General features: G+C 41.3%; 1 protein-coding gene across 1 annotated transcript in view; it reads left to right on the top strand.

The window, feature by feature from the left end:
- The window catches only part of LOC103367378 (semaphorin-5B-like), a 222,994-nt gene that overhangs the window by 76,824 nt on the left and 122,274 nt on the right, over positions 1 to 23,896 (top strand). The window contains exon 3 of the mRNA XM_008295383.1: positions 13,504 to 13,737. Within this exon, the coding sequence (XP_008293605.1) occupies positions 13,551 to 13,737 (187 nt within the window). The 5' untranslated portion in view covers positions 13,504 to 13,550. The remainder of the gene's footprint in view (positions 1 to 13,503; positions 13,738 to 23,896) is intronic.

Raw genomic sequence — 23,896 nt, 5'->3', positions numbered from 1 at the left:
TGGACAGAAAAAGATATTAACCATCAATGAAAATGATTATTTTATAGCCATACATGCAAAATCTCTACGCAGTGCCTTTAAACTGGACCACCTCCTTTCTCAAACTGGATGAAAAGTGCTTCAGGACCTACAGCCCATTGACTATTTCCAGTGTTGTTAAGACATTATCTATGGCAATTAGACTCACTTTTTAACCAGCAAATTGCTTTTTCTATATTCCACACTCTGCGGAACGCTGTTCATGCTGAACCTTTACCATTTACATTGTGTTGTGAACCCGCTGTGAGGCTGGTTCGCCTGCGGGACCCGCTGCAACTTGTTTTCTATAAAGCACCTGAGCTCGCAGCCTCTATAGTAATTCTCTAATGTGAAACTGGTGGCCAAAATTGAACAGTCTCTTATTCCCTGAGCTTCTCTGAACTAGTTGGGCGAGTTCAAATCAATACGGTGCCCGGGGGCTCCCAGTTCACACAATGAAACAGTATCAGGTAGACGCAGAAAGAAATGCAGTCGATAATATCACATTATGGTGTCTGCGCGTGTGAATGAAGGTGTGAGACTGCGGTTGACAGTGCCAAGTGAAATCATAATAGAGTTTCTGAGGGCTAGACACAGTGTATTATTACATAGCAGGGTTGTAGAAAGGTATAAAATGGCTGACTGGTACAGGTGTGTGTTTGAAACGGGAGGCTGGCGAGGCTTGAATCGCCGTCCTGTGCGCGTAGGGCTCAGGATTTCCCAGAGTATCTCATGGAAAGTACATGTAATCGTACACATGTGATAGCGTAGATGAGTGCAAGACGGAAAAGAAAAGCGAACCACTCCTCCACTCAGCAGTCTGTCAATCAAATCATGTAATAATACTTGAGTCTGATTTGCCATTTAGCTGCATTAATAGCTGTCTCCCCGGCCTCTGGTCATTATCCTTCAATCAAGCGCTTCTCCAATCATTCGTGCTCCAATCATATTCTCCTCCTGATTGTCACTGCTGCTACAAGGCGCATGTAATTGAGATCCGCACACAGATTTGCAAGAGGTGTATAGTTCAGTGCGGTTCAGCTGAGGATGTATAGACCTTGGCCTTTGAAATTCATTGAAAAATAACACAACATATTCTACTTGAGACCAGACATTGCGGCTGTATTTCTGGAAATAACCTGCTTTTTTTGATCAGAGCTGGGGCCACTTGTTGGTCTTAGCTTCACTCGAGTGATGTTTTTGGCAGCATGTTGAAATGTGTGCAGCTATTACCTGTTATTCTCAATATTCTGAATATTTCTTATTATTATATCCTTTATTTAACCAATTATAAACCTCATTCACTTTCAAATCAGTCTCTTTTTTTTTAGAGTGACCCAGCCAGGAGAGCAGCAACAATAAAGACAAAAAAAGACAAATGCCAGCCACACACTACAAACAAATGAGCACAATATCCACTTCATTTGCAAAAAAAAGAAAAGAAAAGAAAGAAATCACGAGCAAAACAGGTTCAATTCCCAAAATAATTTCCGTGCCAATTTAGGAGCAATCACACTGACAAAAAGTGTTGTTTCCTTGATGTTTTAAATTTGCTTAAATTCCTGCATCGTAAGCAGCTCTGACAAGTCCTCGTGTGTTCTCACTTAGATTCTCAAATTTTCACTATAAAGCCAAACTGAGTGATTTCATGTTCTTTCTGCATCACTTTCTCTGCAGACCCTCATTTGTGCTACCACACGGCACAACACAATCTCACGGATTGTGAAGCAGCACTTATTTTTTTCAGCTCGTCTCATCAAATTTCGGGCTAGTTTGACTTATGGTACATTTTTGGGAAGGATTTCAGCACTCTGAGGACACCTCTGCTTTTAAACCCCGCTATTAATCTGCCGCTGAATCTTTCCGCTCCTCTTAAACTGATCACCCGGCCTGATTCAGTTCCGACTGCTACAGTAACTTACTGCCATTAGCCTAATTTGAGTGTGAATTATGTAACGTGAAGACATGATTTAGTAAGTCGAGGGCACAATTTATTAAATAAATGGAACAAATTGCTAATTAGTGAACGCTGATTCTTAATGTGAAGATACAAATTAGTAGTTTATGCACACCAGTGATAAACAAGTCGACCCCGATCCCTTCCAGGCTTTGTTGTCCAAACAATATCCGTCTACTTGTTGGTTGGGATGCTTCTGACTGTGTCTTACAGTTTTCATCAGCAGAAAAGTGATGAAAGCAGCAGCCCACCATTTCAGGTGCCTGGTGTGTCATTTGTTTCCACATTGTACTATGTAGAGCTCTCAAATGTTCTCACAAAGCAACACAAAAAATAGAGTTCTGGTTGTGTTACCGGAAAAGTCACAACACACTCTTAACCCAGACCTGATCACATTCTCATAAGATTTCCAACATGGCACAAGTCTGATCTAAATGCCATCAAAGTAAAGTGAAAACCGCAGCAGCAAAAACACACGTCGAGAAATGCATCTCTTCTACAATCACTTCTGAGAAAGTGTACAGACAGCCAGTTTATAGACTAGAAAACTTTGTGACTGAGTCCATTGATACTCTGAACCGACAAACTGGCAGGCGAGCCTGAGAGGAGTATTGTCTCACAAATTGCCAAAATGACACCATTTAAGAATCAACACATTTTAAAAAAAATTCCGACAGACCTTGAACTGCTCATCAGTAATGTGCAGTTCTTTCGCAAAAGTTGACCAAATCTAAGCTTAAACTAGTGACATTTTATCAATCTCACTTTATTTCGGTTGTCATTTGTAAAAATGCGCCCCAAATAAACTATTTGCATAAACTTGATTTGGCAAAAAACTAAGATTTCTGTGGCTCCAACCAGCAGTGATGCAGGTGAAGGTAACTCTTGACCCTAAAACCTGCCAATGGGTTCAAAAGCCACGTTGTCTTTAGAAGAAATACCATTTATCAGAGAAAGAAAATGTAAAAAACAGAGCTAACAATGTAAAAGCTGAACTTTCCGATGGTCCTGATCATGCTGTTCAACTGGGAAAATTAATCACAGCTACATTTAAAATCAGGATACTTCATCAAAATCACTTTTTTCTTTTTCTATCTCGTAAAAAAAATCACTGAAAATACTGCTGTAATCAGATTCTGTAATGAATAAAAAAATAATTCTGCCCTTCTTTACACAACTGGGAAGCCATTAGTGACTCAACTGTGACCAACATGAGTTCAAGGACTTAGCCTAACTGGGCTGAACTGCAGGCATTGTTTACACACAGAGCATGAGATAAGTATGGAAACAAATTTATAAAGCAAGTAGTAAAATATCTAAAGTATGTAGAGATGCCAATTTTTTCTGTAAGTATTGGTAGCACATGTAGGCACTCTGAAAAATGCTGTGCACGTTTGTTCCAGTTTTTTTCTATTGCTGTAAAACAATGCCTCATGGTGTTATAACTTTGTTAGGCTACACGACATATGTTTTTGCGTTCTCTCTACATCCATCTACATTTTTGATGGAGGTGGGAGGTGCAGGACTTTATATTGAAGTGAGAACTGACCCCAGACATGTGACAGTGGCAGAAAACTCCTCGAGACTGTTCAGAGGATTAACGCAGTGAGAGATCATTCTGCTTATATTAGTCTATAAACTACCATAAAAAAAACTATTTATAAAAACAAGCTATAAAAACCATTTTCCTTCATGCTGCCATAACTTCTGTAATAAACCACGCATCGTTCTTTATTTCTCTCTGCTCTCTATTGTGCACAAGGTTCCACAGATTGCAGTTCTTCCTATAAATATGCTGTTATGTCTCAGGAAGCAGCATGAAGTCCTTTATCGCTGAATGACAAATTATGCTGATTTAATAGAGAGATTTGAGTATTTTGTGCCTGAAGAGGGCGTCACTATAGAGTGACTATTGATTATATGTTGTATATAGATAATGAGTAAATAAGTGTAGACATTTTAATTTTATTCAAAATCAGGACAAGCTTCATCTGCGGTGATAGTGAACACTTTTGACTTTAATTATGTGTAAATACTTTATTGGACAACAAAGAAAACTTCCTTTAGAAAGAGCTGAAGTAATGCACTGAAGGCAGGAGTGAGGTAATATCCAGACCCTGTTTGTCCAAAAAAAATACTCTTTGCACAAACGTATGAACAAAATGTGTGCACACGTTCTCTTGCGCTGTGCTTCTCCATCTCCTCTCACAGCACATCAGTCCCACAGGTATGAGTATATCAGATGCCACCTTCCTTCAGGCACCACAAAGCCTCGATTCCACCGGCAGCCTTCTGATTCGATATCGGACATAATCCTGCCAACCTCCCCACCTCATCAGTCCTGTCACTCAATTTTACCCCCAAACATCCACACAGACGCACACATCCGTGCACATACGCTCGGTGTTTGTCTGAGGTCAGCCCGCCCTCATTCTCACAGAGGATCCTTTCTCCAGCCTCCGCCTGCATTCTCAAGCATGATTGAAGCTACTCAATAACAAGAGACGCTGGCCCTGACCCCTCCGTCGCCCTTTTCTTTCCGAGAAAAGAAAGGGGGGAAAAAAAAAAGAAAAAAGATCTTCCATCTCGCCCCGTAACCATCTTCACTGTTGTCTGCATGTTCTGCCCAGTTTCCTTGAGCCCCTGCTCACCCTCCTCCATCACAATGGCGGCATTAAAGAGATTGGTGGGGTTGAGCTATTGAGTTGAATTCGACATGGTCAATGTAGCCTTGACTGGACCGAAGCACCCCCCCTTCTCCCCAGGGCAAAGAGTGAGAAAGGAGGAATGGGATGGGAATGTGGTGGCAATATGCATCTGTGACATTCCTGTCTGGTGGTTTGATTTGTTGTTTTGATTTAACGGATACAAGTGTAAACATACTACATGTTTTTTTTGTTTTACCCATCTTCAAGTGAGCAGAAATGATAGTGAGGTAAAATGACAAGTGTGAAATGAGCTCTGCTGCGTTTTGTTCTGTTTGAAAAACCTGCTTGATTTACACTCAAGAGTTGGAGGCATCAATCTTGTGTTTAGTTCCTGGAGGAAACAGGTGTTATTTCCTTCTGTTGTAATTCATTTTTTTTCATGTGAAGCAGAGAATTCCTGCGAGCTCCTGGTTGAGGTGGTATTGGTATTCTTGTGCCATAAAAGCTAATGATGAGCGTTGGGAGGATCGCAGCTGCCTCTGTAGGAGCAGCACAATTTTTCACGTACTTAAAGCTCTGGAGGGGCTTAACTTGAAATGCTGCTAAAAGACGCTTAACAATGATGTCTAATCACTTCTAACGAATCAGAGGAGAAGGAGAAAAAAAAGATTCCCCCCTCAGGGAGCTTTGCTACAAAAATTACCAATTACACTTCTTATCTGGTATCTGTGATGACAAATTTCTCTAAAAGCAACAAACATTGATTTTTTATTGTTTTTCTTACAGTTTTACCCTTCCCTCTGGTCACACAGACTTCCTTCCTCATCTTGCTCCAATATGACACAAAATAGGCAGTTCCTTTTATACAGGCGGCTTCCCAATGGGCCAGAAGCAATTTAATCAGTGTCGTAACAGACTCTGATGAGATTGTGCTCGGTGGAGTTTGGATTGAGTTGTAATTAGAGTACCCCTCCTTGCAAGCAAGGTTGAAATTAAGAGGCAAACGGCCAGCAGAGGTGCAGCGGACTCTTAAAAACTCCTGCTCTGTTACGGTCTCTATAGCGCAATAAGAGGAGGAGGTAAGGAGTGAGATTGGAGAGAGCAATTTAGGGCCGGTATGGTCAAGATCAATGCACACCTGCTGAGAGGCCGGCTGCTTGAAAGAATGTGATGTGGTCTGACCAATGCAAGACACATTTTTGTGGAAAAAAAAACAACAAAAAACTAAAAAAAAAAGTTATGGCCCCCTGCCCGGCCTCCTTTCTTTTAGCTGAAGGTGAAGAGGAACATTTAGAGCCAGGATTGTTGGGGCTGAATCATCCTTGACACCATAGTTTCAGCTAAATGAAGAGGAGAGAAGTGAGAAAATCAACCTCGGCTCTCCTTACGTGACTCCTTACAGCTTTCTTTGCCGCTATAGCAGCATTAAGCGAGGTGGTTAACTCGTAGCTATACTCAGTAAACGCATGCACTGTTGTCGCCTAACTTAATGCACATTGCTCACCTACTTGAAGCTTTCCATTGTTTGAAGCACTTCGCCTCCTCACACTGTGTTGCATCAGCGGGCAGTCCGCCATCCAGCTTCCCCTCCTCCCCCCCTCCGAGGAGCCTGTTGAGGTCTGTGCCTAAATACACTCAACCTGGTTCCCGCTGCTTGACTACCAACTTGCCGCTCTGTTGCCATAGATACATGTTGGCATTGGCAGGGACTTATGAGCGCCTGCACAGGAAAAGGTTCGGATTTACTGGCTGCCATCTGGATAAAGACAGGGAAGGGATTTTTGCCTACCTTGTTTATCTAGGTTGGGTTTTCCAAAATTATCTTAACATCGAGGTGCTGTAGTCTTTTTGTGTGTGTGTTGTTTTTTTTTTTTTGTTACTGTAAGCCGTTGGGAGAAAACGCTGAGTTGTTGCACTGCTCTGGGTTGTTTACAACAAGCTGCACCATGCTGAAGCATCCCAGTGAGATATTAATGCAGTACACCTAAACGGGAAATACGCCGCCTCTGGCTTGCAAACATTTAGGTCAAACTGCATTTCTACTATAAATTGTCAAAGTACACAGCCAGCGGTGAGACAGGAAATGTACTCAAATACTGTACTTCATTACTTTATGTCATCAAGTTTTAAGTATCTCCAGACTTGTCCGTCAGGGTCATTTATTGTAGTTTGTGCTCTGACAGTTTTAATTAATAGATCTAATATATATTCAGGTTTAGATAAGCTGCTAGTTATTATATTTACCTAAAACTTTTGTTATTTAACCCTCTGAAGTCCAACCAGGTTCTACCTGTTTCTTTACTCTTGTCACAGTTTTTACTCACTGTGGGCTAATTTCTCACTTCAATATAAAGTTCTGCCCCTCTATTTAAACAGCTCAGCCCTCTCGAGAATTAGTCAACAATATCTTCTGTGCAGGATAACAAAGGCGTAATGCCATAAATCATAAAGAAGAGGAAACATAAGTTGAATTGCTTGGATTATTTGTTTAACATATGTATATATATATAAAATGGAATCTATAAGTTCTCATGGGTGTTACCAATGTTTGGGGATGATATCTTCTATCTGCTCTGTGTAGGCACAGCCTGCAGTTCATCCAAGTTGAGCCAAAAAGTTCCTGAGCTACCTAGTTGCAGGAGCTGAGGAGAAAATGGTTTAATTTTTTTTGATGTCCTAAATAAGACATGAAGAAAAAAAATGATTTTGAAGAAAAATCTCTATTTTCAGCTTTGATTTGGTTTCTGAGATGATAAGTTCAAGGACCGTGGGAAAGTTGAAAATCCAGTGATGCTCTGATAAATCATGTGCTTGCTGTGATTTTCTTAAAAAGATAACATGCTTTTCAATCCTCCCTGTGGGTTTTGGGGGATCAGAGGGCTAAGCTGATTATACTGGATTACATTCACTTTTTGTCTTCGTTTTAGCTGTTGGTCTTACACAACCTGAGAAAAATTAGTTTTTTACACCATAGAAAAAAAAAACATTTTATTTTCACTGTACCAGCACAGTAATAAAAATGACTTACTAAGGCACTATTTGACCTGAAACCACCTTTAGCCAGACTTCCTGCAGTCTAAAAAATATGTCAGCATGTTTTATAATGTCTTGTTAATAGTTTTTTTACTATTCAGAGACAGGAAATAAAAAGGTCTCAAGGGAAATTTGAGAATGGCTGCTTTTTGCTTGAGGAGCTCCGGGGTGGTTTGACTGACAGCAGCTGGCAGGCTGAGCACTGCAAAAGACAAAGTAAGCAAACTTCCAGTGCAGCTTACAAGCCATGGGCACAGGACGTTCTTAGAAGTGGTGCTGAATAATAAGGATCATAGTAGCTTATAAAAGACTTAACTTACGCTTGAAGGTACGTTTACATGCTGTTTAACGTGCTGTTAATTGACTATTTAGCGTGCAAACCGGCGTAAGCGTTTCACTTCTCCTCGGTGAGTGTTTGCTTGATCCCTTGTGCAGGTAAAAGGAGACTTGAGAAAGTTAATGTGTTGTTGTTTGAAGTTTGTGGCACCGCTCTGTCATCTGCAGGACCGTCTGCCGATGATGAAACGGTGATGCTGCCGCCTTATAATGACACGGTCGATTACCCAGCGTGATGGAAATCTGGTGAGATCAGGTTAAGTCGAGGTGGAAGGACTCTCAGGTGATTCGCATGTCCTGTGCTGAAGCAGTTTACCGCAGCACGATACTGAGGAGTGAATGCAAGTGAAGAGAATCCTTGTCATCCCAATTCTGTATCTCCTCCAATCAGCAGAATGTAAATACATATCTCCAGGACCGCGTCGTTCGCTGACAAGGAACAGCTGTTTACTTCTAAGTGGCCTGTATGCAACCTCAGAAAACACTGCTTTGACAGCTTATCTAATATCCGGCTGTGCGTGGATTTAGAGTGACCGTTTGGAGCGTTTGCAGGTCATTTGCTACATAAAACATGTTGTCAAACCACGCTGGAAATCAAAAGTCTTTATATGCAAAGTTAAGGTGCTGGTGTTCTGTGTCTGGATGGTTAAAAAGCTTCTAAACCCTTTTTCTCCATTACAACAGCGGATAACGGAGATCTGTGTCAGACCGTTAATGAGTGAGTTGTACATGGAAAGAAGCAGTTTGCTGCATTGGAAATCAAAAGATCAGACCTGAACTGAGCAGCCACGCTCAAAGGAGAGTTCACAGCGTTTAAATATAGGATTGCAGTACATATTATTAGACGATCTTTCCTCTCAGACGTTTGAAGCATTGTGCTCAGTTGTTCATATGAAAAATTGAGACTGAAAATGGACAATTTGAGAGATAAGTAGTTTCTGATTTTTGTTTTTCCTCAAATGTAAAAGATGTGATTTACAGAACTGTAGCTGCATGCGTGTTGCAACAAACAACAAAAAAGGACTTTAGAATTAGTAAAAACAACTTTTATATTAACAGCAGCAGCTCAGAAATCCAAGATCGCTGCTTCTGAGACACCGTTGTCTTGTATTCCTCTCAATATATGAGACAGCACTGAATACTCTCCACAAGCCACCAGCCCAGAGACTGGAAATCTTTGTTGACTAGATTTACAGCCGTACGTTTGGCTGCAGGGTGTTTACCTTCAGAACAAGCAACCGTTGTCAAAGTGCTGCTTTTTTTGAAAGGACCTGAAATTGTATCTATTCTCTACAAATAGCATCTTCACAGCATTAATGCAGTAAGTACCTCGACTCTCTGATCACAAAGTAATGGACAAAGAGACGTGCTTGGACATTTATCAGGCCAATCCACACAGGTAGCCCGTAAGTTCTCTGCAAATAGTGTACCTTTAATCGACTCTTTGTATCTGACTGAATGTCCGACTGACAGGCAAGAAGTGACTTGGTGAGTCTTTTTAAAAGTGTGTTTGCAGAGACAGCTTCCTCAATGCTATAGATTGTTCTGGTTCCTTGCTGACAAACTGTTGCTAATCCCAGACACAGCAGGACGGGAAATTGGATGGACTCTATCAGGCCTCTTTGGAGTGGCCTTAAAGAGTCATTCTTTATATAAACACACACACACACACTTGCAAACAAGTGCACACACACACAGTCCGGAGTTGACGTTGGCACACAGCATGCATCAGTTCTGCCCACATGCTGTGACACAATATGGAGAGCAACCAGCTGTCCATGGCTGGATTTTGCCAGTTTTCGGAGCTGAGATTTGTGTGCATCTGGGTTTGCTTCGGTGTACGACATGACTTTCTACAGGAATTTTTTGACATCCGCACACAAACCTCGTCGCGTTGCTGACAGCGCTGTTCCCTCTGAGTGTATCCATGCCAGGATAAGTCATCCACCAAACGTCTGAACGTAGAGCAGAGTCCTGGTCATCTGTCATGATCTCCTGCCCTGTCGGCTCTCAGTCCAGCTTTTAAACTAATGAGAGGATTTGTAGAGTCAGCCTTTGACTTTCAGGACTCACTGATTTAATGTGAATTAAGCACCTGCCAACGCTCGTCCTGCACATAATAGAAATAAAAAAATCAGGGTGTTCTTGTGAATAAAATTTGATACCTTTTAAATACGATGTTCTTGGTTTTATTTCACACCAAGACTTTAATTATACGTCATCCTGCACTGACTGTCAGTTACTCTGTGCTGTCAGGTGTCCAAGAAAAGTGAAAATGTCAGAAAAATAAAACTGAATGGAGACTCTGCTGAAAGAGTGGTTTCTACACCATACAGCTGGAGCGCTCTCATGAATATCTCTGCTTGTACTGCGCTGCTTTTTGACAAAACTGGTGCTTTTTTGCATCAGTTTTGTGTAGTTCTTCTTTTACCTCAGAATCAAAGAGCTAAAAAAACAGAATATGAGGGGGGGAAAAAAAGAGTACTTTTACAAAGAGTTTGGAAAGAAAACTTGGCAGAAGTCTATGCTGCGCTCAAAGGTCAGTCAGTAAAATCTCCAGATCAGATCAGAAACAAACTAATCAGGAGAGACAACAATTTGCATCATATGCTCCCGCTTTTTAGTTCTAATTAAAAGCCGTGTACAACATCCTGAACAGCAGAAGTTTATCGGTTTCAGTGTGTTCATAGCAGGTATCAGTGCTGTTTAATTAAAAGAAATAATGACTGAACAGCTTTTTTTGGCATCCTGCTCCTAATTAGAGGTCGAGAAAAGATCCACAAAGCCACAATTAAGTTGGTTCTGATAGAATTTGTTTGTTCGTAACTGCATGCTGTCATATTCGATTCCATGCAATTAAAAATAGCCAAAACCTTTAAAATGAAATAACAATTTAAAAAAAAATAAATAAAAAATTCTCTTCAGAACTCCCTCAAAAAAAATAACAGTTGTAACCATACACGTGTTTTTCCTGTCAGAAAACAACTCAAGCTGCTGAGACAATTTAGAATCACCAATTAACCTCAACATGTGTTTGGACTGTGTGGGAGGAAGCCGGAGAACCCGGAGAGAACCCACGCTGCACGGGGAGAACATGCAAACTCCACGCAGAAAGATCCCAGGTGTCCTCACCGGTATACGAACTGGCGACCTTCTTGCTGCGAGGTGACGGTGCTAACCACTGCTCCACCTTGCAGCACATGACTAAGAGGTATTATATACAATAAGAACTTCAGTGATCCAAGGGTGACACCACATATAGTCAAGTGAGGACAGTCATCTTTTCATACCATTCTGTCAAATATGAAGTGAGCCAGTCTAAAGTGGTCCTCAGAGGTCCCCTAAAAGTAATTAGGATACCATTCACAATGTTAAATGTCAAGCAGCACCACCTTTTTCCTCTTTTGACCTCTACAAGTAAATGATCTTCTCAACACTAACAACCTCTCTGGTCTCCCTTTTGTTGTGGAAACCAAGAAAACTCCTCTTTACCCGACTGCAGAGTTCAGGCTGTAATGTGATCTTGCCAGGGTTTTGGCTGCAGGTAAAAGGATCCAAACGCAGCAATTACAACTAAAAGCCAGTTAGCTTGCATGTTAAGCTGCAAATTGAAGCCAAAAACTAATGAAGCAAACAGTCATGCAGGCAGGAGGCGGGTCACATGGCTGGTCAGGTGATGAAAACCTACCAAGGGTACCTTTTGTGTTGGACTTTATCTTTATCTGCTTTCAACACACAATATTTTAGGTAATCAAATATGAGCCGAGCAAGACAAAGCTGAAAAATCTGCGGCGCTGGAGGTCTCTGAGTAGCAGCATGTAGAACCACTCAGTCGTGAAAACAGTGACAGGAAACACACAGAAACTCAGGAGGGGGAAAGAAACAAAGGTAGAGAAGAGAGAGGGATGGTGTAGACGAGACGATATATGATGCACTTAGAGAGTCTTGACTTGATGATGCACTCCAGTATTCATGTTTGCTGTCGACACAACAAAAACCAAACATCTGTCTGACAAGAGCGGCATAAATCTGCCGGCTCAAGTGGTCTCGATGCGCCTCATAGGCAAGATTCAAGCTTTTTTTTCTATTGCTGGGAAACACAATAACAGCATTTTCAAAGCCAACCACGAAACCTGAAACATACGGACGAATTACTCAAACTGGATCAATTTCATCGTCTCATTTGCATCTTTCGCAACACATCAGTGCAGAGGGTTGTTTTTTTTTTTTGCTATCTGTGGTCTGAACAGCACTTAAACTTGAAACACATCCAGCCTGAGAGTGAGTCGAATCGAGTGCAGAGTACATTGAACACTTCCACCTGTTTCATCAGCAGTATTTTAGTTGGCAGAAGCTTAGGGGGCCTGTTGACTCCACTGTATTGCAATGACAAACATGGGCGCTGTGTGCATTTGCCTAATTAGTTACCAGCTGTAGTGAGAGGGATAATTGATTGCAGGGCAATATGGTTGATTTGCAACTCAACCAAGCTAATAATTTGTTATTGATTGAAGCATTAGTGAGGAAAATACTACAGAGAGATGTAACCCAAGCCAAAGTGCTGCAGAAAGTTGATGCTCTCAGTTTTTAATCTACTTTAATGATATTACACCTCGCTAAGCTAACATCGTAAGGAGCGCGGGGCGGTGGGATGATGAACTGCCGGTTTCAGCTCTGCACTGTCGACTCATATGTTATGACTGGAGGAGATTACATTTACTCAGGAAGTATGAGAGCGTCTGTATGTGTGTGTTTTGTGTGTACGTCTTGCTCTCCGGGCTCGGTCGTCTTACATAATGCTCGAAGCGAGAGATTGATGGGAGATCACTGGCATATCGAGACACGTGCAGTAAAAAATGCCGGGATGTCAGGAGTCTGCAGCAAGTTAAGTTGTGCAAATGTTTTTCCGGCCCATCTCTTAAGAGCCACAAATTTTATGTGAACTCATTTCTGCTTCATTGACTTGTGGAAACGTCCGCCTCATTGAACAGTCCGTGATTGCATTCAATTTTTCAATTTTAATCAGCCATTAAATGAACTTTTAGAGTTTAACAGCACGTTTGAAATAATTATCCTAAGGTCAGAGGTTAGGTACTTCTTTGAAAAGGCTCGTTGCTGAAGTGTAAAAATCTTCTGGGCAGTTTTCCTACTTTCCTGTGTCCTTCACAGGTCTCCATTCTTTTTCTTTTATTTCCTGTATTTTAGTTTACACAGCTTTATAGCGCGTCTTTTCGGCCCCCCTCTAGTTATCTAACATCCGTTTTTTTTTTTTGTTTTTTTTTCATCCCACGGTGATGTCCTTTCTACCAAAATTTTTATTCCTTTGCATCACTTTTTCATTCTCTCTCTGTTCTGTGCTGGATTCAGAACAGGAAGCCCCGAGGAATTGAAAGTTTGAAAGGGGGGGAAAAAAAATGATTTTGAAGTGACTCAGAAAGAACTTCTTTTCTTTGAAGCCAAGTGTAAAAAATGTTGCATTGAGGTGCTGAAGTTGTCTTTCCTCTCCTGCAGCTGTATCCCAGAGGCCCACCTTGGCAGTTAGAGGAGAGGTCATCACCATGACTGCGTCCTCACAGGACTCCGCCCCCTCGTCTATGGCTGGCCTCTTCCTCCTCCTCCTCCTCCTCCTCCCAGCCGTGGTAACGCAGAACTCTGCATTCCCGACAACCCCGAGCCCGTCCTTGTTTGACCCGCTGACCCAACCAGAGTGCACAAAGAAAGAGCATCCAAAGGTCTCCATCCAAGGTCAGACATCCTCTATAAGCTTGTTTTATATAAATGCTCTAACATGGAGGCAAGGAAACTGTTTTGCTGTGGTTAAAACTTGCATTTTCATTCAGGGAGCAGCTCTTTCTGTTGTTCTGGACCACCAAGAGCTTATTTTAGTTTCACATTTATTGTCATTTATTTTTGAACAAAGCATTTGGACTGAGAGCGAAGTGAGAGGACGGGCTTGGTTGTGAGAAATGTGTGTGACTTGGGCTGTAGCTGCTGATTTATTTAGACTTGAAGAAGGAGCTGGTCTTTATTCTAGTGTCGGTTTCAGCCTTAGTCAGACTTTGGATTTAATTATTCAGATAAAAGGACACACTGGCTTTTATTCCTTTGCTCTGCTGCCAACATGGTAGTTTGTCTGTAGTGTACATTCACTCATGTTACATGTCCACAGGGTGGAGAAATCCAGCATCTGCAGCTGAAATCTAGCAGAGTTTCTATAATATGACAACTGTTACGGAAACTATATGCCCAATGTAGAACTGATGTTTAACTTGATTATTTTAGTGTATCTAAGTACTTTTTTAAGTTCCCCTTTTCATGCTGAGGTGCACATTTGAACTGCCAAGAAAGAAGGATGATTTTAACCCCTTTTTACTCACTGTGGGTTTTGTTTTTCTCTACAATATAAATTCATGCACCTCTATGGAACCAGCACAACAATGACTAGAAGTGGAGAGAACTCAAAAATGCCTGGTGTGCTGTATGACAGTTATATTGACATTAATCAGAATAAAAAAGAAAGATTAATAATTTATTTTACAAGAAAAAAAAAAAAGAAATCCAATGATGGAAAAACATTGTGATCCTACATACTGTAGATATTTTACTACTTATGTTTCTAAATAGTTTCCATCAGGATCTCTTGTCTGCTCTGTGCACACACAGCCTGCAGTTCAACCAAGTGCAGCAAAAACATCATTGCTGTTCACTGCAGCAAATGTATAACTTTTCAGTTTTTAACAGAATCTGGTTACTGCAAACACTTGTTAGGCATGTTTAAAACTGGCTAGAATAGAGTGATTTTTGATGAAATATCACAATTATCAGCATAGATTTGGTTGTTTTTCCTAATGAGATCAGAAGATCACACATGATTAGTTACAGAACCATCAGAAAATCCAAAGATTATTGCTGTTTTTACAGTTTTGTACTATGAAAAACAGAGTAATTCTGGATCTCTTCTGTTCTTTCATTGATTTGTTCAATCATTTATTTAAAAAAAAGAATATTATATCACATTTTAGTGTTTGGTCTTTTCTGTTGATCCAAGGAACCAATATTCATCTATTCTATAGGGAGGACAAAAGGCTTTAATACAAGTGTTTTGTGTAAGAAATAACAATGATTGGCTTTTTCACAGGTTCATTGTTACACATGAATCCTGTGAGGGTTGCCACAGGGTTCTGTAGAGTTAGATATAATCAGTAACTGCCATCGAAGCAGACATTACAGAGTTAATTATGAAATCAAACTTAGAATGCATTCAGCGTTGCAGAGGAATGCATAACATAATGAAGACAAGTGAGGGAGAATCGAACTTCATCTCTGATTGTACACATAAAACAAAACTGAAACGGTTTGTACAAGCTTTTGAATGAGGCTCCGTGCAGAGAATTATTCCTATCATGTATCTTAAAGGAGACAAGATCTCTATTTACATGCCTCGGAGATGTTTTAATCAGAGACGCTGTGTGTCTGTACACACATTTTTTCGCATATAGAAATATATGTGCCACTTTCCGCAGCACCAAAATAAACCGCTTTCATAAATGTATCCTCGTGGCAGCTCTGATAAAAACTTCACAGTCAGGTCAGCGTGCATTCATTAAAGAACAACAGAAAGCGAGAGGAGGCGAGATCGAAATGATGTTGTGTAATAACGGCGCTCGCTATCTGACCACTCATCTGTACAGTGGGCCAAGAAACAGGGTCTTCCTCACGGCGTGAAATGGAACAGAGCAGTTTGCAGCACAGAATAACCGATAGATACGGCCGAATGAAAGGTAAACACGCACAAAATTGCTGTGTTTATTTTTGAATAGGGCTGTTTGTGTTTCATCTGCCAAGAGTGGTGACGAAGATTGGAAGACCAAAAAAAAAAAAAAAAAGAAAATATCGAGGACAGAAACACAAAAACTGGAGGTGGCCAGGATGTTTTTTTGAAATACATTCTGCCCCTCCACGCCGTATAGCAGACATTTCCCTCTGTCTTTCTGGCATTTCTTTTTTTTTTTGTCGTATTGTTCTCCCTTTGTGCTCTGAAGCCGCCTCGTCCGTGTTGCAGCTCTGAACTCTGGCTAATGGAACCGAAGATTGACATAAAGCACCGTGTGCCATTTGGTCCTTTCTAGTTCAACTTTCAGCGTAAAAGCAGCGTGAAGTTTAAAAACTTGAGCCTCTTTCTGTTGGATTTCCAATCCGTGGAAGCGGTGAAATGGTTATTTTCATTCCCCACAAAGCCCAGCTGAGGTCACCTATATGCCGGTTCTTTGCCCCTGTCCTGCCTCGCCCACCGGGCCTCCAGATGTCCAGATTAGCTCGAGCCCGGCCACTGCTTCACTTCAAAGGCGTGCCACTTGAGAATGGCTCTCATGGCCGGGGAGCTGCGGGGCTGCCGGCCTGTCAAAGCAGGCAGCGCGGGGCATTATGTGGAGGCAGCCTTATAGAAAAGGCCTGCACAATGAAAGTGCCAGCGAGAACCTGAGATTAGCCTCCGTGATTGATGAGCGTTTTATAGTAGCTTGCTGAAGCGCTACCTCAGTCACCTGGAGGAGACCAGGGAGTCGGCTAAGAAGGTTTTTCTGGGAGCGAGTGTGTGCCAGATGCTGTACCAGCACATGCAGCTAGAATGAGGACTGAATAATTAGCGCTGTTAGTTTGTGTTTAGCTTCCTAACATTGTGGGTTGTTTTTATCAGGCAGCTATTGGCTCTCTGTGTGAAGCAGTGAGATTTTATCCTGCCGCTGTGTGTCTGTGCAGGGTGAAGGGATCACACGTCCTCTGGCCCTGAGTCAGTCCCTCCACTGGAGCATGTTATCCGCATTAAAGCCCAGCTGCATTCTCCGGCTTTAAGTATTTCCACTTTGGCTCCGAGGACCTTTTGAGCAATTTAAACCCACTTGAATGTGTCATACAAAGGGAGAAATGTATTTATACATCTGTGACCGATGTTACTAATGTAGATCTGTGGACAGAAATTTGCTCCTGAACCTTTTTAAGGCCTTTAATTAAAAATGTACTTTGACAGGAAAACTTCATAACAACTTTACAAATGAGTTTTTTTTACAGTTGTTGTTCAACATGATGGATGATTACCACTGATTGTTTGTACGATATTGTTGCTGATCAATTTCATTCTTTATTAAACCTGCGGTAAGTGAATCTTTGGCCACTCGAGAGCGTAGAAAAAGTGTGAACACAGAATTGATGTATCATCAGATTTTATGTTGATAAATGATGAGCTTGTTGGCAAACAGTCGCACATCTACATCCAGCAGATACAGAGCAACATTATCAATAATTTGAAGTCATATTTTTGGCCACTCATTGAATGTCTGATTTATTTTATTTTAGCTCAGTGTAGCCGTTTTTAGTGTATACCAGCTTGTGAGTGCCGTATGTGACTCTGTAGCTTATAAATGATTCACATTGTCCATCAGCTTGTCATTACTGATTACTTTTGGTTTTCTGTTCTGTATAAGCCTTTTCTTAACATGGTTGTTAAATCAAGCTTCAGCAATGACATGAAAGACTGTCAGCATTTCAACGATAAACATTAAACCAAATAGATGTGATTGTAAAGAAAATGTTAAATAAATAAATTTAATATTATCCTAAAAAAATGTTTTAAATCCATTTACCTTAAAGCTGAGTGCAAGACTGTTGCATCGGGCATTATTTAAGCAATATACTGTTGAGTTTACACAATGTCGATTTAGCCTATCAGTGCCAGATAAATCTATCTATATTATGTATTTCACAGTGTTTTAATTCAGGTATTAATACATTTACTTTATCAAGCAACAACCGGTTTGTCGGAGCTGAAGAGGTGAGCAACTGTAGCACAGCGGTGATGTAAGATGCAGCGACTAGCAGGAAGGTGAAGCCTACACAGAAATACCCCGCAAATGTCCAAGAAAAGTTTCTAATTCTCCAGATGAATAAGAAAGTTGGTGTTCAGAAGAAAGTTTACAGTCCAAACACGATGGTGATCAATGGTGAGGAAAGCTTCATAAGGATGCAGCAGCAGTGGTTGTCTAGTCCGTCTCCCAGCCAGGTGAAGGACACAAACGCTCCACATTGCAGGTTAGATTTTCTACATTAATGACTTATTATGGATTTTCGACACTGGCCTTAGATGTGACAGTGTGTGCTGTTCATGTTGTAGCCGACGGCGGTGATAGGAATCATCAGAAGAAGAACTTGTCAAAGTCAGATTTATTCATAAAGCACATTTCAGCACCAATAGTTGAACCACGGAGCTGTGTGGTTAAAATAGCAGGTTATAAAACACAAGGATTAAAGACTATTAAAAAATAGGGATATAAAGTTAACCACAGTTAAAAAGCATCAGGATGTCAAGCTCTGCTTGAACTGAATGCCAACGAGGTGACTTAGAAGTCTATAAAATCTCAGCAGTTTATCCACAAAGAGGTGAACTCTTCCAGAGATTAGGAGTATTGTTATTATATTATTTTTGCACCTGGATTTCAGGAATCCAACAACATCTGGGTGGTCGACCTCAGTGCAGCTTGGGTGTGATGATTGAAAAGTTTTGCTGAATATGGTCTTAAAAATAAGCTGTAAAACTACTGACTGGAAGCCAGTAGAGGGAGAACAGTGGTGTCATGTGATCATGCTTTCTTCTTCCTGAAAAAAGAAGCACAGCTCTACTTCCATGTACAACAATGTACAGTTGTGTAACATGAGATAGACATCGGTCTCTACTTTGACTACAAATCTGACCTGGAAAAAAAACACAGTTTTGACCACTGATCTGATCTATTAAATCTGAAGAGGATGTCAAAGATCAATCCATCTTGTACCAAAACTAAGCCTCAAACTGTTGTCCAGTTTACGTTGGAACCAACAGCATCATATTGTTCTCCCTCCTGCTAGAACCCACCATGAACACCACAGCCTGTATGTTTGCATCGCTGCAGTTCCACAAGATGTGTTTTTATGTCAACCCCGGCACACATCAGTGCAGGAATACAGCATTGGAATCACGTAACCTCCACCCACGGGCACAGACTGTACGAGCCGCCAGCCTATGATTTAGATGGATGATAGCGGCTCGCAGCATAAGACTACAGGTCTGATAAGAGCGTGGCATGAGGGCAGCAGCTGGAATGCTCTGAATCTAGATATGGAGTTTGTTTTTCCTTCAGAATTTATGGAGATGTTATGGATTATGTTATGAGGCCCGAAGATCTGTGGTTTAGGAAGGTGTAGAAAGGGTCGGCCTGTTTTGTCAAAGGAACTGACCGCACATACATTACACAGGAACATCCATTGAAGCAACATATGAGGAGAGGATGGGTAGAAAAATAATGGCTGATCCTGAGACCTTTGGCTCAGGTTTCAGGGTTTTGTGATGGATTTTCAGCTCAATCCGTGTTCCTCTCAAGGTAAACAACCAGCGTTGTAGCTAAATTCCTGTTGAATTCCTTGCAAAATGAAATTTGCAAGGTATTTTAACAGCAAACGCTGGGTTTCAGTCTGCTTCAGGGCTTATTTTTCAATTTTTGGTGCCACCTTGTTCAACTCTTCCATTATCACAACCAAATTAGAGCAGTGAGATCGACCAACCGGATGCTGTTGGATACCTGAGAGGCAGGTGCATTAAAGCAGACGAACGTAGAGCTTGACTCTCTCACGTCTTCAGCTGTGTCGTATAGTTCTAATCCTAATATTGTGTTGCGCAGGATAGTGCCTGCCTCTACTATCCATCCATCATATCTCCCGTCTTCTCCGAGCTCCTCCTCTTATATTTTCTTTCTCGTCATCCTCCTTGACTTTCTCTTCAGCGCTCCCCATCACTTTTTCTCTCTCAGCCTGCTCTTTTTTCTTTTTTTTTTGCCCTGTAATAGGCAGACAAAAATGTATTGCACATTTTGTACGAATCCTTCTATCTCTTTCATTGTCTGGGTAATGGTGCTGTCGTTTTGCTGTCGTGTTGCCATTTGAAGAGGCTCTTGAGGAGCCCGAATGACGCTACTTTGAGACATAATGGTTCACTTAAACGAAAAAGTGTTGGCTGTGAATTTCTGATCTTTTCTCTCTCTCTCTCTCTCTCTTTTTTTTTTTTGTAGTTTTTATTTGGCATTCTTGTCTTTACTACCACATATCTCTGTTTCTCGACTCATTCATGATTACAGTGGTAGGCGTAATTGGAACTGTGATATCAGAGATGTGGTGCGTTTGCAGCCATCAATCAGGCAGCTGAATGGAGCTAAGTTAAGCATGCTGCCGGGGCCGGCCTCTCCGCCGCTGATGGTGTGTCAGGATATCTGATGCGGGCCCCAGAGATAGCAAAGAGGATCAGAAAATAGAAAACATTTAAAGGCTTTATTGCCACTTTAACTGAAACGTGGAAAGCAGCAGGAAAATTGCTCTCTTTGCTTTTTCCTGCGTCCACGCTGTGTCCGCTCCCTTTCAGATACTACAGCCCCTTTCAGACACGCGCCTCTTTGTGTAAAAGCATTTATAATTTTCACAAAAGCAAAACCTATAAAATGACTTAGTCCTACCTGGTAACATTTCCTTAACACAGATAACGTCTGAATTGAATCCTGTCTTGTTAAAGTTAAAGCTGCAGTGGCACAGCAGAGAGTTAACCCTTTGTCACGCCATGAGATATTACTGGAATCTGTACGACCTTCCAGTCAGAGCGAGTGAAGCGTATTTGCTAATAAAAAACTCAAATTGCTGCCCTGGCTAGTTGATGGCATTTTTGTCCAGTGAAGTAAAAACGGCTCATTTATTTGAATTTCTCCAACCAAGCATCATGTCAGCTTTAGCCGTGTTTGGACGCCATTAAACTGCATGAAATACGGCTACATAACATGATGCGAAATGCGGAGAGAGAGCCACAAGGTTAAAAACAACACTGAGAGAAGCAGCATTTAAGAATGATGTATACGCGGCGCAGACTTTATTTCGTGGGCTGACATTTCAACAAGCGCCCCCGATAGGGTTTCATATAAACGGCTAATAAGAATCATGGGAGAGCATCCATTACCAGCATGATGGTCATAAATTAGGTTGCAGACATAAACATTCATCCACCTGCAAAATGGGTTTAAAAATCCATCACTGTTTGAGAAATGAGAACCCGCTTCATCATAGAAATTATTTCCCAACTCACTGCTGTTCTTTGTACGAGATGCCAAATATCGCTTAAACATCAAATAGTGTCATATTTTAATAAAGCCACTGCAGAACATTTACATAACAAATAGCTGTGTTTAAATACCAAAAAAGATATTACTTGAACAGACAGATGAAGCCAGCATGAGGAAAAAAAGTAGCATCGGTACGCTGATTTATAGCTCACAAAAAAAATGCAAATTATGAATCTTGACTGATGAGGACTAAGTAGAGTTAAAACATTTCCCCTTTGAGGTCAAATAAATATTGAGCAGCTGTAACTCTGCATGGTCCCTCTTCCTCGTTACCCTCATCAGCCCCCGTCAGACTTGCTGGTGATCTAACGGCATCTGAATGTGTCGTATTCGTGTCTCTTACCAGATCAGACCTAATATGCTTTCCTTATCATTTTCTACAGCGCACAAGTCTGAACTGCGTGTCATCACATTAACGGATTGGCATGCACAAAGTCGTGTGCGCTGAGTTATGTGAATAAAAAATGGGATTTCTTTTTTTTTTTTTCTCAAAATTTTAGCAACAATATGGGTCAAAAAAGTCATAGAGCGCCAAAGAAACCATTTGCGTGCCAAGATTGCAAAAAAAATCCCCTTTCTTATTCACTTTGCTATACAATTTCACATTTATTACAAACCTGAAACGTTCATAAAAACAGCTTTACTGTGATGAAGACAGATTAATGAGGCTCACCAATAATAAGCTGACGTTCAGGTTGTTGCTGTTTGTAGGAGTCTTTCCTCTGAGTTTATTAAATACCTGCAGCATCACACTCTATGGATGTGGAACAACACAGCAGCTTCATTACTTAGAAATAATCCCTGACATGGAGACAGGATCAGTCAGGAGCTAAGAGCAAGTTCATGCTGTGTACCTTTCTTCGTATCAGCGACTGAGCTGTCACACAGCTGCAGATAAATCATTTGTTTCAAAGCAGTCGTCCTCAGATTGAGTCCTGAGTTTCATCACAGCTTTCTGAATATTGTTGTTATACTGCTAGTTGTTAGTTTATTGTCACAAATTAACAGAATTTTCAGTTTAATAAATCATAAACACACTCGGCTGTAAATTATTTGTGCAGCTAGTTAATTAGTTTAGTTTAGTTGCTCGTTTTTAAGTGTATTATTATGTATTATGCTTCAATCTCATGTGTCTCGTGCCTTTCTCAGTAACCATGGTGGTTATGTCTGAATGAAGCGGTGAGGAACAACAGTCGTGACCAGTGTCTGAATGCGAAACCGCAATCGTCACTTTACCAGACTGACGAAGCCGGCAGTGTTGCATATCTCATGCCTGGAAAGGGTTGGCGGCTCCCTTGTCTTGCACCTGTCTTAAATATAGTGTACACAGTGTCTCTTTTGCTGGCCATCTCCACTACCTTTGCCTCTTTCGCACTCTTTCTGAGAATATTGCTGTCAGATTTCTAACACAGCCAAAGTGCAGCGGACTTGTCAGTAGCTTTGGATGTTGCTTCACCACTGGTTTTGTGAAAGGCAGACAGACATCTTTACCGGTCACTGACTGAGAGGCTATTAGCCTCCTGGCCCCGGCACCATTCCTCCCGTGGCTGCTCAGTCCCCGGTCTCTGCAGGCGCTTTCCCCTGCTCTGCCCGTAACCTGTAGACCCCTCTATCTGAGTTCAGTCAAGTGGGAGGAGGGGAGGGGAAAGGAAGGAGCTTGCAGGGATAGAGGGAGAGTCGTGCTCCACTGAGGCACAGCAGCCTCTCTCAAACTATCGCCCTCCGCAAGTCAGCTGCAGCGAAAATCGAAACTTATAATAGGAGAGATAGTGAAGAATGGGACAAGCAAGGGGTGGAGACTAGCATGCAAGGAAGAGCGAAGAATGATACGAGGAAGACCAAACAAAACATATTTCAAGGGATCTGAGCCAGATAAGGACAAGTAGTGAAAAGACCCACAGCTGCAGGGAAAGTTTCACCCCTGCAGTACTAGAAAGACTAGAAAATGTGAGGAAATTTATTTGCACAAAAATGTGCTTACCGAAAATGGATATTGTATGTAAATTTGCACATTGCCAGATTGATTGATTCCTATACTGTTTTTTGATCACAGTTGTTATTTTCAGGCTGTGCTAAATGTACTCAGAATGCAGTCGTATATGTGGTAATTAACACTGGAGGTGATCCTTCATTCACAGAATCATCTGCCAGCTGGCCGAAGGCAGCGGGTTTCGGTGTGACCTGTTTTGTTAACAGTATTGGATCAACCACATTGCCCTGAAGATAACCATTTTTAATATTGCCTCTTTTCAGCGAGGTCTCATTCCCATTAGCCAGACATTGCGTTCCTGTGTTCCTCCCTGAAGGAACAAGACAGACATCCACCTTTAGTATAATATTTGTCATTCACAGCTCATTAGGCAGTGCAGCACTTGAGGGGAGAAATCAACTAGATGCCTGATTATAATACTAATGACAAAAAAAATATGACACAGGTCAGGTGAACGTTTTCTGTCGCACTGAGAATAGAAAAAATAATAGAGAAATGCAAGCTTACTGAAAAACACAGTTTGTTTTTAAAGGTCATGTGAGCTTCTGCCTGTGGTTTGACTCACACTTATAGGAGCTCTTCCAGTAAACAGACACAGTATAAAACCAAGATTTCTAGATGGAATAGCTTTTAGTTGCTCAATCTAACTCATTGTAATCCCACTTGCCTGAACAGCAGATCACATACAAGTCGCATTTAATTGTAAATGTGAACGAACTCGCAAAAAAAT

Source organism: Stegastes partitus, unplaced genomic scaffold, assembly GCF_000690725.1.
Source record: "Stegastes partitus isolate 25-593 unplaced genomic scaffold, Stegastes_partitus-1.0.2 Scaffold1042, whole genome shotgun sequence".
Lineage (NCBI taxonomy): Eukaryota > Metazoa > Chordata > Actinopteri > Pomacentridae > Stegastes > Stegastes partitus.
The sequence above is the reverse complement of the archived record's forward strand: the minus strand, read 5'-3'. Positions and strand labels throughout refer to the sequence as shown.